General features: G+C 36.6%; 1 protein-coding gene and 1 long non-coding RNA gene across 3 annotated transcripts; one reads left to right on the forward strand and one right to left on the reverse strand.

The window, feature by feature from the left end:
* The first annotated feature begins 1,269 nt into the window (after nucleotides 1-1,269).
* LOC138695327 (proteasome subunit beta type-3-like) lies at nucleotides 1,270-9,956 on the forward strand. Its single transcript, XM_069819752.1, has 5 exons — nucleotides 1,270-1,287; nucleotides 6,160-6,276; nucleotides 6,501-6,676; nucleotides 8,045-8,317; nucleotides 9,838-9,956. Exons 1-5 carry the CDS (start codon nucleotides 1,285-1,287, stop codon nucleotides 9,884-9,886), a joined length of 618 nt encoding a protein of 205 aa, XP_069675853.1. The 5' UTR covers nucleotides 1,270-1,284; the 3' UTR covers nucleotides 9,887-9,956.
* LOC138695338 (uncharacterized) lies at nucleotides 9,947-13,684 on the reverse strand. Of its 2 annotated transcripts, XR_011331139.1 has the most exons (4): nucleotides 13,184-13,684; nucleotides 11,699-11,938; nucleotides 10,586-10,732; nucleotides 9,947-10,253 (listed from the first exon to the last, which is right to left on the reverse strand). It is a non-coding gene; the product is annotated as an uncharacterized lncRNA (long non-coding RNA). The 2 variants fall into 2 exon arrangements; XR_011331137.1 differs by having other exon boundaries at nucleotides 11,699-13,684.
* Between the last annotated feature and the right edge of the window lie 1,118 nt (nucleotides 13,685-14,802).

The raw sequence follows: 14,802 nt of genomic DNA on the forward strand, positions 1-14,802 counted from the left end.
AAACTCATTTATCTCATTAAATATCAGTCCTATCAAAATTTTTCAAGGAATAAAACTTATCGAAAATTATGTTTAAAGAAACTTTTGTTATGTAACATTTTTCACAAAAATCAATAGTAAGCGAGATATTTCGATTTATTTAATTCAGGCTCCCTTATAACCCCCTTTTTAAATAATGTATTTTGAATGCCATATAGCCTAAAATCTAAGTTACAACGAACATAATTTATATTCCAATTTTCATCGAAATCCGTTCATCCATTATCGCGTGAAAAGGTAACAAACAGACAGACAGACAGACATACAAACAAAAATTTCAAAAAAGCGATTTTCGGTTTCAGGGTGGTTAATTATATATGTTAGGACCAATTATTTTTGGAAAATCGAAAATCACCAGAAAAATTTCGGCTACAGATTTATTATTAGTATAGATTATACGCAACAATTGCCAGTCATGTGAGCTATTAATAATAATTTTAGTTTGAAACTAATTGTCTGCTTGCCCGAGTAAAAGTCGGCACTTAGCAAGGTGCAAGTGTTACGGACTTTCAGTGTATTATGACAATGGTTAAACTATAAAACGTCTTTGGTGACAATATTTGAAAAATGCAACACATTGTTGTCCCGATGGATAAGGAGCCAACCAGTTCTTAATGCGAGGACGAATTATGAGAAATCCAAAGAAATTAAATAATCAATTTAAAATAATTTATGTTTTTATATTATTGTCATTAGGCCTATGAATTTATTTTCAAAGCAATTTCAAGGATACTATATGTACCTTTGGAATAAATATCTTAATAAAAATCCTTGCACATAAAAAATTAAATAATTATTTTTGTACTATCACGTATAAATATCAACTCTGTAACGTAAGTCGTTAGAAAATATTTTCCTTCCCCCCCCCCCCTTGAATGCCATATTCATACACAGTGCAACTAATGCAAACGAAAACACTTAAAAATCAAATTCTCAAGAAATAGTCTTCCAATGGAAAAACATACAGGATTGTACTGTCAGTATTATATTTTATTAAAATATCAGTGTGCATAATGTGTGAAAATTTTTGTTAATTTATGTGTTGCGTTTTCTAAGTACAAATTAAAAAAATTAGGGGGTTTCTCTGTATTTTGGAGAGGTTTTCAATATGATACAGAGGGAGCTCTCGTTCCTTGGTTGGCAACTCTGATACTAGTCTAGCAACAACAATATAATAATATAATCTCGTAAGCGTTTGTCACGAGGCAAGTGATCAGTGCGGCAAGGATTGGGTTTGTGTTATAAATGGTAAGTATAAAAGCTATTTGTAAGTAAGTATAATGGAAATAACAAAATTGAATTGCATGTGCTTAATCAAAACAATGTATATTATATAATAAACATCTTAATACAATATATAAAAGTGAATGTGAGTATCGGTATGTATGTTTGTATGTTCTCTATACAAATCTACACACTTTGACCGTTACGTGCCAAAGTTTGCACATTTAACCTTTTTAACTACATTAAAATTGAACAAATGGACGTCAAATTAATTAAAGAAAATAAACAATAAAAATAAATATGATCCAACATTCATGTATAATATATATTTTTTAATAATATTAAAATGCATTCTTCTTCCCATTGTTGATTCATCATGAAGGCCAAAATCTAGACAATGCAATAAGTATCTTTACGAAGTCTAGGGTCGTATTATGAGTTTCTTACACAGTTTTAGATAGTGAGAAGGCAATTTCTTTATCCAACTGGAATCTTTAATTTTTTTAACACAAGGATTGCCACCACATAATTTAATACGTAATATTGAATCACCAATGGTAGGCCTACTACTCATCTCGAAATATTAACCCACCAAAATTATGCAATGGAACAAGAATTTGTGTGAAAATCTCATTTAAAAAAAGTAGGCCTAATAGAAATGACAATATTAACTGCCAAAACGAAAGGAGATGATGTTATTATTCTACATACTCCTATGATACCCACTAATATGTCTTCCGATTTTAAGCAACTGCAATTTCAGTGCAACTAGCATTTGTAATGGCGGCAATGGTAAACTCACTGAGTAAACTTTAGTGGGACTTCATTCTTGCACGCATGCCAGTACAATGGTATTCAAAAGTACTGCCATAATAAAAGAAGGCTGACACGCATTTGACGGCGTAGTTTACGAAGCCGGCACTAGAGTCGCATAAAAAGCATAATTATATTTGTTTATGATTATATGTACGTCTCCTCTCACTTTAACCTCGCCTTTAAATCTCAGTCGACGATTCGAACCCCTAAATTTAATTATTCTTTATTACAGGTATAATACAATTGCTCGAAAAATCTAAAAAAAATGTATACACAATGAACCTCTCCCTTTAAATCTCAGTTTACAGTTTGAACCCAGTGACGGCTATATTTCCCGAGTTCGAGCTGAATAAAATAAACCTCTCCTTTAAATCTCAGTCGACGGTTCGAACCCCGAATTTGAATTATTCTGTATTACAGGTATGATACAATTGCTCGAAAATTCTAAAAACATGTATACACAATGAACCTCGCCCTTTAAACCTCATTTTACAGTTTGTACCCAGTGACGGCTATATTTCTCGAGTTCGGACCCCGAAAATTGATTACTTTAATTGGAGGTATAATGCAATTGCAGTAAAAATCTAAAAACTTCTATACGCAATGAACCTCGCCCTTTAAATCTCAGTTTACAGTTTGAACCCAGTGACGGCTACATTTCCCAAGTTCGGACTCCGAAAATTAATTACTTTAATTGGAGGTATAATGCAATTGTTGTAAAAATCTAAAAACTTGTATACTTGTAAATCTCAGTCTATAATTTGAACCCAGTGACGGCTATATTCCCTGAGTTCGGGCCCCGAAAAAGAAATTACGTGAAATGTATGTCAGGATACCTTCAGATCAATGTACAGAGCTTATAATTATTTTATCTCTACCTCTGTGTAATGTCACATTTGTGGTGGGGAGGAAAGGAGATGGCACAAAATTGTACTGTTTTTTAATACGCTGGCGCCCAGGAATAAGATAAGCCACTTGAAATTTAACGATCACTGACTGGCACAGATTAAATGTAAGATCTGTAGAACATTGATTTAATGCTAAATGGGTGTATAGAGACCGAGGGGTGTTTTTTTTGTTTTTGTTTTTTTTTTTTTTTAACTTCAGGACAATGTTAACTCATTTAAAGTTTGCGTGAGGTAAAGGTAAAAAATGGTAAAGGTATCCCCGTAACATGCCATGAAGGCACTTGGGGGGCATGGAGGTAGAGCTCCATGCTTTCCATGACCTCGGCACTAGAATGAGGTGGTGTGGTCGGCACCAAAAGTTTGCGTGAGTGTAGCCTATATTTTCGTTTGGTTTTACTTTGCTTACAGTTTGGTTTTTCTGTTATTATATTTGTATTTCTGGTGTTAATAGATGGCTTGATGGCCTTAACTACACCAGATTAAATCAATAAATGAATAAAAATAAATTAAAAAGATTTGAACGTAAGGCACAGGATGAAATGTTTTCTTTTTAGTGCCTGATCTACAGCTGTTTTAAATTGAGTTAAGGTGTTCATTAATTCATGTAAGTGACATTATGTAAAGATTCATCTTTATATACGACGAAAGCTTAGTAAAGACAATTCGTTTTGGTTGTCTATAGCTGAGTTTCCGAGATTTCCGGAAAGTAAAGAACCAGTTTAATTAAAAATAGAAGCAAAAAGGAAAACCTGAGCAACGCTCTATGCTTTCAGCTAGTTTTATATCAAATCTATGCCTGAACCTATAGCCTACTTATGAAGTTTAGCTGATGTATTTTGTTAAATTGAGGCTATCACGTGCAAAATTCGCGTTATCCAAAATTAAAAAAAAAAAAAAAAAAAAAAAGAATTACATATGGGATGTTGTACTTCTTGCAGCTCTCTATGTACTAATTAGTCGGTTTGTGCAAATCTTGTCTAATTCCTCTTCCATAGAGCTCAGAAAACTACTATCAAATGCAAAACTGTCCATTTCCATAACGGTTTTTCTGTTTTCTGACAAATCACTTTACCTGGATAAGGCGAGTTTTGCATTTAATAACCTCATTTATTACGAAAAACACCCGGTCCCTTGGCTTTTATACAGGGTGTTTCAAAAATACGGGGCATAATTTCAGGTATATATTTCCCACATGTAAACAATCAAAATAGTTCATTACAACATGTGTCCGGAAATGCTTTATTTCCGAGTTATGGCCTTCACAACATTGAAATTCACCGCAACGTTTTTCTTTCCGCAGGTCGTTGCCGTCAAAGGAGACATTAAGGGGGCACTCTGACAGTTCATTCCGAGGCGAAGGTTACATTCAGTGTTGTGTAGGCGTTAGACTGTGCGACATGTATTCAAATCAAGAGCTGGCAGAGATACACTTCATGTACGGTAAGGCGGACTGCAATGCTGCGCTGGCTCGTCGTTTGTACCAGGAGAGGTACCCACAGCGACAATGTCCAGATCGGAAGACATTTGTACGTCTCCATTACCGTCTGTGCGAGTATGGAAAATTTAACTCTCCTGGTTTGGGAAGGGGACGACCAAGATCTACAACTCCAGAAGTACAGGAGGAGATTCTGGAGGCTGTGAACATGACTCCTGTCAGCACACAAAGGGTAGCGTTGCAAGTCAATGTTCCTCATACGACTGTCTGGAGACTGTTCAAAGAGTATCAATTGTATCCTTATCATTTGCAACATTTACAGGCCCTGTCACCAGCAGATTACCCTTCCCGAGTTAGGTTCTGTCAGTGGTTGTTGCAGCAGTGTGGTGTAAATCCGAACTTTCCTGCCTTTGTATTATTTACAGATGAAGCACAGTTCACACGAGATGGCATAACAAATTTCCACAATCAGCATGTATGGGCGTATGAAAACCCACGAGCAACTGTTCCATCTCATCACCAGGTGCGGTTCTCCCTCAACATGTGGGCTGGTATCATTGGTGATCGATTAGTTGGACCCCATGTACTTGTAAACAGACTGACGGGGCAGGCGTACACAAACTTCCTGGAAAACACCATACCTCATGTTTTAGAAGACACTCCACTGATCAATCGTCAACACATTCACTTCTTGCATGATGGCGCTCCTGCATACTTCAGTCGTACGGCTTGCCGGTACTTGGATCGAAGGTTTCCTGATCGATGGATAGGTAGAGGTGGCCCAATTGCTTGGCCTCTACGCTCACCTGATCTGAACCCTCTCGATTTCTACTTGTGGGGCCATTTAAAATCATTGGTTTATTCGTCTCTGGTGCCTGATTTGGAATCCCTTCGGAATCGAATTGTGGCATGTTCTGAGGACATACGCAATACTCCTGGAGTTTGGGATCGTGTTCGCAGGTCAATGAGACATCGATGTGAGGTCTGTATTCAAGCAGGAGGTGGACATTTTGAACATCTTCTGTAATGACAACGACCTGCGGAAAGAAAAACGTTCCGGTGAATTTCAATGTTGTGAAGGTCATAACTCGGAAATGAAGCATTTCCGGACACATGTTGTAATGAACTATTTTGATTGTCTACATGTGGGAAATACATACCTGAAGTTATGCCCCGTATTTTTTAAACACCCTGTATAGCACACGACACTGAAACTTCCAACTTGAATTTTTCTAAATTCTCTAGTGCGGGAATCTGTAACAGGTTAGGTTAGAGATTAGCTTAGTTTAGCCTTTCGTATGCCTTGCATTTTATAAGAATCTGTTGGTAGATCAGGTTAGTTTAGGCTTTTTGTATGCCTCGCATGTACTAAGCGAAGTGAAATGTGCATTTTGCGTTGATTTTGAAGTATTCTACAGCTTCACTTCACGTGTTAAATAATCGCTTTTCCGTTATCTACACCGATCAATTCTTTCCAATTGTTATCTATTTTCTAATGTTTTCAAGTCAACTGACGTCCCTCTGAAAGTTAGGTCACTTTTACACTTTTTTTGTAAAAAAAAAAACCTTCATTGTAGTGTGCTATAGAAAACTCACTCCCTTTTTCAGAGACGGCACAGTATCGATATATCAAATACACCAAAATGCCATTACTTATATAATATTCTTAAAATGTAATGTCTCAGACTACTGTTTGATTTGTTGGCATTATTTATAGAGGGATTTATGCCTTTTCAGTCTTTTATGATTTATAATGGAGGTGCCCTTGTGGCAATGAAAGGAAAAAAGTGTGTGGCCATTGCTGCTGACAAGAGATTTGGTATCCAGAATCAGACTTTGGCATTTGATTTTCAGGTATGTTTATGTATGTATGATTGCAATCAATCGTGGAGTATTAGTCCATAGACATGACAAAATGAATCTGTAATCTGTATTGTAGCCTACTCATTTGCTTGCCATGAAAATGTGTGAATAAATTGTCCTAACATCTTTACGAAATATTATATGCACTTTTAGTGGTTTGAGCAGAGCTGTTTCATGGTCCATTTCTGTAATATACTTTATCTTCCTGCTTGCAGAAAATATTTGAAATGGGACCATATCTATTTATCGCCCTGCCAGGTCTAGCAACTGATACACAAACTGTCCATCAAAGGCTGAAGTTCCGATTGAACCTTTATGAACTCAACGAAAATCGTCGCATCCATCCTAAGACATTTGCGGGTATGGTGTCCAATCTGTTGTATGAGAGAAGGTAACAATCGCATTTTGCGGTATCCATTTACCTTAGGGTCTAATGTGTTCACAGATTTGGAAAACGCCTTCTCCATTGGTTATCAGTTAACTCTTTCTTGCATAAAAGTGCTCAGATTGAGTGGCGTGGACTGCTGAACACATTGGTGATCAGATGTACGATATTTGCAACACTGACATTGCGAAGAGAGGAAGAAAAGTTTACGTTTACGAAAAACTTAAAGTCGGCAAACACTGACTTATTGAAGAATCTAAGCAAATCTAATCTAGTAAAAGTATGACCATAAAATGAAGCGTGCATTTCCATAACGTTGTAAATGCCGAAACCGGGAGAATCTATTTTTTTCCCATATATCAGCCCTGTTTGACAATATTACGAAAGGTTATGAAGAAAGTGCTGCCCCAAGTAATAAAGTAATGCACTTTCAGGTTGTGCAAGTCACAACGTTGTATGCACTGTATAAAACTATTTTTGTTCCTAAACTTTACAAAATGGTACTTACAACGTTCTGGAAATGCACGCTTCAAATATTGTAATACTTTTCGATCTTATGATGCTGGAAGGCGCAAGTTGTTACTTCATAACTGTGGAAACTGAAATCTTAAACTAAAATTTATGTTGCAATATATTCGTGATTAGTCATAATTGAACCAACAAATCAATAAAACTTAAGTTAATGCTTTTGGAAGATATTAAATTGTTTGATATTGCAATATTTATCGTAGTATTTTGTATGTACAGTAGTGGCAAAAAAAAATCTGGATCGACCCTTGTAGCCGATTTCAGTCATAGATTCAAATTTTGCTAGTCACAAAACACATCCATCTTGTATAATTAATTGTAACAATGAAATTTATTGCATTTGTTCGATTCTTACTGTCTTTTGTTTCCTTCAGTGCCACAAACTTACAGGCGAAAAAAACTTTGAGAGTTTTATTTTCATTTGGCATCAATATTACATTTTTACCTCTATTCGGCAAGGATAACTGCGTATTTTTACATTAAATAGCAGTACATATGTCTGGCTTCACTATCCATATTGAAATTACCACAGTTTGACACAATACACAGCACAGGATTCTTTTGTATCAGCTACAAGGGTCGGTCCGGTTTTTTTGCCACTACTGTACTTGCAGAAATTTTATAAGATTTTGGCTCCTGCTTTTAGGAAATACTTAATTTAACAGCGTTTTGAATTACAAAGAGGATAAATATGTAGAATTAATTAGTAACTTAAGAGAGTTGTTCAATTTCTGTATTTATTTTGCAACTTGAAATTTATGACTGTCACTCTCTTTATTCCAAATGAAAAATTAAAAGAGCAGAACTCTGAAGCTTGGTAAACAAGAAAAAATCTTTGTGTTGTAGGTTTGGACCCTACTTTGTGAAACCTGTGATTGCGGGATTGGATCCCAAAACATTTGAACCCTATGTCTGCAATATGGATCTTATTGGCTCCCCTAATGAGCCAGAAGATTTCGTTGTTGGAGGCACTTGCAGTGAACAGCTATATGGGATGTGCGAAGTTCTCTGGAAGCCAGACCTGGAGCCTGATGACTTATTCGAGACTATCTCACAGGCTCTGGTTAATGCTGTTGACAGCGATGCCGTCTCTGGATGGGGAGCTGTTGTCCATGTTATGTAAGTATAGTTAATTCTAGTTTCTCCACACTTAATGCAGAAGTTAGCCAAGAAGATTTGCAGACAGGGTTAGAATACTTATCCTTAAAGATAAATTGTGGTGAGCAATTTTTGGGTTTTTCAGTATGAATTTTTTTTTTAATCCAATGGTGGGTACCTGACTTAACTTTATTCACCTAAGCATCTCTATTTATGAACGACGCACTGAAGCTGTAGTTTCGACGTAGAATACATCTTTCCCCCCATACTAAATATGGGCAGCCGTTACAGGATCCATGGTGAAACAAAAAATGACAGAATTTCAAATGTTTACTGTAACAAGACCATGAGCCACAGCCGAATGCTAATGTTTTTAGTAGTTAGGTCATGAACCATTGTAACTTGTGGTCCACATCTGTGGAGTAACGGTTAGCGCGTCTGGCCGCGAAACCAAGTGATCCGGGTTCGAATCCCAGTCGGGGCAAGTTACATGGTTGAGGTTTTTTCCAGCATTTTTACCTCAACCCAATTTGAGCAAATGCTGGGTAACTTTCGGTGCTGGACCCCGGCATTATCACCTTCATCTCATTCAGACATTAAATAACCTAAGATATTGATAAAGTGTCGTAAAAAATAACCTTGTGTCATGGATGTAGCACCACCCAGGGGACAAAATCCGGCAAAAAACCAACTCCCTTTGCTACAGGCATGAGGGCATCAAAGTTGCATATAAATTTAATAATGCTGCTAAATTTGCATGGTCTCTCTCAGTAATATCTCGGCACTGAGAACAGCTGCAGACATATGTGACCAATCGTTTGATTTGTAATTGTGTTTCTTCATAAGATGCTTTGTAAGGAAGCGTCTTATCTGATAAGATGCTGCCTCGTACAATACTGGACACATATCAACAGCAATATCAAATATAGTTCAGGTTGGGATACAGGAACAAGAATTAAGAAAAATGACAGGTTATGCCAATGCAGCATCATTGAAGCCCTATCTGCAGATAAGTAAACAACATCATTCATCGTTTGTAGAGAAATAACGAAATCCTACCCATCCCACTGCTACTCCCTCTACTTCCAGCTCAGTCCAGTCCACTTCAGTGTCAATCACAGAAAATCAAGAAATGCCAACAAAATTTAACTTTGAAAATTGCGTTTTCAATAACTGTAACTCCAAGCAAAAATAAATATCTGTAAAAACCTTTCGTGTTTTTATTCTGTTAACGAAACATTTCAGCTTATCTTACTTTTGAGGTTAAGTATTGTTGTTTTGTATTATTGCTTTGAGTAGTTAGCAATAGTACTGAACTTAGTATGCCGTGATAGTAGGCGTCTGACTTCCCAATATAAGCAACTGAAGTCAGTAACTGCCAGTAGCACCACCCTGGGGACAAAATCCGGCAAAAAACCAGTGTTGAAATGATAATCTAAGCTCCACTATGCTTTAAAGTCCAAAACATACTCATACAATACAGCATTCATCGAATTTTCTGAAATTACTCTAAAATATGTCTAATTTCTTTGTTTTTACAGTGAGAAGGATAAGATCACCACCAGATCTATAAAGACAAGGATGGATTGAACAAGAACCTCAGAAATAGGACATTTTTCTTTCCAAATTTGTCTACACCTATGAACAATGTATGTTAAAGTGGTTTAATAATTTCAATAAAGTATTCTCTTTGTGGTTTCAATGATTAAATATACAAACTATATTTTAGTCCTTTATGCAAATATTTTCTCTTCTCGACGTTTCTTTGTCACAACAGTGCCAGGTTTGTGTTGGGCATCTGGATGATTCAGAAGTTCAGGTGGACATGTTGACACTGGACTGGATAAGATTGTATGCTTCAAATCGTAGAAAAGTTCAGAATCGTCTTTGGTGCAGAATGAAATGGCCATACCATGCTTGCCAGCACGACCTGTTCGTCCAATACGATGAGTATATTCTAAAAAGAAACAATTTTATAGAAGGTTACTACGACTATACATATGTTGAACTTAACTACAATATACACAATGTAAAGATTTTCTATTCATAAAGTAAGTAAACTATTACTCTATAGTTTTGTGGAAAAGGCCACTGTAATATCCTCGGGACACGATACGTTTCAGTCAACATACACAAAGTTTGCTTACACAATCATAAAATCGTAGAATACATCTGTTTCACTTCTTTCAAGAAAAAAGGCTAGGATATAAAAGAATAAATAAAATGGCTATGTTAACAAGATCTGTTAAATGAAATAGTAAAGACGTGAAAATAAGCTATAAAATGTACCTTCTATGCTCTTTGCCATGTCATAGTTGACCATGGACACATCCTTGATGTCAATACCTCGTCCAGCAACGTTAATGGCCACGAGGATGTCTTTGGTGCCCGACTTGAGACTTGCAAGAGCATATTCACGCTAACACAAAACAGTGGCTGTAAACAAGACTTCCAGTCTTTAAGGAGTAAGACAAGATAATGGCATTTGGAGCTGAAATCCTGTATCAAGCAAAATTTGTCTGAAAAATACACTTTTGGAACAAGTAAATGAATTCGTTTGCCTTGGATATAAATTAACATTTGTTGAAATTGATATATACCAGAAAAAATTCTCAAGTTTACAAAATTAATGTGAATTTATTAGGATAATGAATCCCACCGCAGTACAAAGAAATACTAGCATACACCTTTACAAGATCTTGGCAAAACCTGAACTCTGCTATGGTACTGAGGCATGGACAATTGGAAATAAGGTAAAATTACTAGTATTATTCCAAATTTTCGATAATGTCAAAAACTAAATAAGTAAGCAAATCTTTGAGTATTATAGATATATTAATTTGTTCTACAGAATTTATCTGTAATATTTCTCCTAAAATATTAACTAAAAATCTTTGAGTGCTAAAATGAATTGGCAATTCCCAATTCAACTAGGATCCATTTTCGTAACAAAAGGTGATGAATTCCCAGAATAATTTTATATCACAAGAGTAGTAACGTGACTTCAGAAATTGCTCTCTCAAAGTAATTGTGTTTATTTGACAATACTTATGTGCGAGTGTTTTTATACTCTGAAATCAATCAAATCGAAAATGGGAAGTAATTTTGAATTTCAAACATAAATACCATATTCTATAATATGATTGAAAATTAACTTTGGGAAGTTATTTATTTATTTATTTTTTTGTTTTCAGAAAAAATAGTTTCAATCATTGCAACAGTGAAAAGTATCATATCAGTTATTTTCTGACATTATAAATGTACATTCGAAATATTATTATATCATCTTCATAAGGGCGTAATAAATTGAACAAATTTCAATGGTACATGTGTCTTTAAAAGGATTAGATTAAATTCAGTACAAACGCATAGTAATTATTTCGTTTATAACTGTAAACTTACACCAAGTTTTTCCAATCCTCTTGCCAGTACATCTGCGCCTTTCTTCTGGTTAACGAAGATGATAATCGGAGGTGTAACACCACGTCCAAGGATCTCGAGGAGTTTGCGTCTCTTGTCAGCTTCAGAAAGAATGTATACAATCTGTTCCACTCTCTCTGTTAGCTTGCCAACAGAATCAATATATACTACAGCTGGGCGCCGCAATTATGTTCGAGGCATAGTGGCTGTAAACATCACCGTCTGCAAAGGAATTATCATGCTATTGTGTAACATTGAAGTTACTGCTATTTATATACGAGGGGGATCCAGGAAATAACGACCGTTCGCGCATACCCGCTGCGCAGCTGACTCTCCTTCCTTGTTTGAAGGTCAACTGGCTTCCTTAACATGTGTTCTCATAATGTTGTGAGTACTGGTTGCAACAAGTCGCCATTGTGCATTTTGTGTTATTTCAAAATGAACGACGTGATTGATAATCCCGCCGACTGTGAAGTGAGGAGTGTGATTCAATTTTTGAATGCCCGACATTTGAAACCTGCAGAAATTTACCGGCAATTGAAAGAAGTGTATGGTGATACTGTAATGAATGAAAGAAATGTGAGAAAATGGTGCGAAATGTTCAACAATGGGCGAACAAATGTCCACGATGAAACTCGACCCGGACGCCCATCACTCATCACAGAAGACCTGAAGACTAAAGTGAACGACAGAATCTTGCAAGACAGGCGCACATCACTCGACGAATTGCATATTGCCTTTCCTGACATTTCTCGTTCTTTGCTTGGTGAAACTGTGTCGCAACATCTTGGCTACCACAAAATCTGTGCACGATGGGTTCCACGGCAACTGAGTGACCAACACAAAACTCAGAGAATGGCCTCAGCATTGACATTCTTGATGCGATATCACACAGATGGAGACGCCTTTCTTGATCAAATTGTGACTGGTGATGAGACCTGGGTGTCTCACAACACCCCAGAGACCAAGCGCCAATCACGTCAGTGGCATCATCCCTCATCACCCAAGAAACCGAGAAAATTCAAACAGACTCTCTCAACACAAAAAGTCATGGCTACTGTCTTTTGGGATCGTTTTGGAAGTGACGAAGAGTTGAAGAAGACAGTGAACACCTGGCTTAATGAACTGGCGGCAGAGGAGTATAACACGGGAATTCTAAAGCTAGTGAACAGATACGACAAATGTTTAAATGTAGGTGGTGATTATGTAGAGAAGTAAAGGAAGCTTCAGTTATGTAACAGACTTTGTTTTTTCAAATAAATATATTTTTTTTAATTATTACAATAAAACGGTCGATATTTCCTGGATCCCCCTCGTATCTTTGCAAAATCTCTTATACAGATTAAATAAATTCCAAAACGCTATCATATTGTCAGATCCAAGGGCAGCCATACAGGATATAATTTCACAACAGTATACAAAAGGGACTAAAATTCAAGATTTTAAGAAAGTGCTCTATTCCGTAACTGTTGTTGTTGTTGTCGTCTAGTGCCTTGCATCTGGCAATGAAGCCATTAGCAGTCGTGCTTTCCAATACTTTTGAACTGTAGTTTCTTCTGATCTTAATGCTTCACAGGTCTTCAAGTGATCTTCATTCATTTCTGTGGCTTTCATGTAACTGTTTTCTTAACGGGCACCAGTTTTTACAATGTGGCAGTTACATCACCCGACTTAAACCCCCATTATGCAAGGGGGACCACACCTGTTGGTCAACGGGTCCCTCGGACCTAGCTGGGAGGACTAACTAGATGTTATTTAGATCCACCGACCTCTCCCTCATGTGCCGCTGAGGGACGCTGTTGTGCTGTGATAGGCCAGCACATATGTAAATGGCATTTCCTCCATCTTAGATGAAACAGTTATACCGCTGTGACTCGGTCCCCAGATCCTTATCTGTTAAAAGCAGGGTGTACCACGGGCAGGTTGAGGTTGGGAATTGGGTAGGAGAGGCTATAAGAGGCGCATCACTACCCCTTACACCCCTCTATTCCGTAACTAAATTATAGAAAAAAAATTAGTTTACAATGGATTCCTCCCCATTATGATATAAAAGGAACTGAAAGGCAGACTTTTTGGCTAAGAAGGGCACTGAAATTTTACAACCATCTAATAACAGCTTTCCATTTGCAAAGCAAAGTCAAAAGACAAAGCAATAGCATTTGTGGAGGTGTATCAAATTCTACAATTTGGATTCCTCGTTAGAGGTCTTTCCTTCTCCACTCTGTCCTAGAGTAGTGATCGACAGATTTTTGTCATCACACTTCTCTAGCTGAAGAGGCGAATTGAAGCCGAAACAGAGAAAGACGCAAAACAACAATTAGAGTTTACACTCTTAAAATTACAAGTTTGTGTTTTCACGAGTCTTTTCCAAAGGTTTGATCCTTTGACCGCTTTTGGTATTATCCTTTTGCAGTCTTTGGATCTTCCAAAGGTTTTGACTGGTGATACACAAAATGGGACGATATTCTTTACCCCAGTTTGAGAAGTGTGATGACAAAAATCTATCGATCACTACTCTAGGACAGAGTGGAGAAGGAAAGACCTCTAACGAGGAATCCAAATTGTAGAACAGCTTTCCATTTTATTCTGTAAACAATCAAAAGTAAATTCAGATTTACAACAAAATTCGACTGGAGCAAAAGATAAAACCTGGGAAATTTTATTAACTAACCCCGACATAATTGCCAAACGCCATATAAATCTGCTGTTTCGTGTTCAAGTTGATAACAGGTCACAATTGTTTAGCAAGCCACCTATACAGGATAGGAATTTTCCTTAAATTCGTCTGTGTATTGTGTGATAAATAAAGAGATGAACATGGAACACCTCAAAAGATGCACAGCATTGCTATGAGATGATGGTATCATATACAGTAAAATTAATTAAGTAGAAAACGGCAAATGACTTGATTTTCAAGTGCCTATACATTGGAACAACACCACCATATTTTAGTTTTAAACATTAACATTCCTATCAAGAAAACTCTTTTTCTTCCACATTATAATTTCCAGTCACACATATTGATTTTTACCTTCACCAAATTTTTCACCATCTGCTGAACTTTGACTCAATGACATACATATCCT

The sequence above is a fragment of the Periplaneta americana genome, chromosome 1, assembly GCF_040183065.1.
Source record: "Periplaneta americana isolate PAMFEO1 chromosome 1, P.americana_PAMFEO1_priV1, whole genome shotgun sequence".
NCBI classification, from domain to species: Eukaryota; Metazoa; Arthropoda; class Insecta; order Blattodea; family Blattidae; genus Periplaneta; species Periplaneta americana.

Bases quoted from the DNA above. Each gene is read 5' to 3' on its own strand.
- LOC138695327 (XM_069819752.1), top strand. The intron at 6,277-6,500 runs GTATGTTTATGT...TCCTGCTTGCAG, and splicing joins CTTTGGCATTTGATTTTCAG to AAAATATTTGAAATGGGACC. The intron at 8,318-9,837 runs GTAAGTATAGTT...TTGTTTTTACAG, and splicing joins GGAGCTGTTGTCCATGTTAT to TGAGAAGGATAAGATCACCA.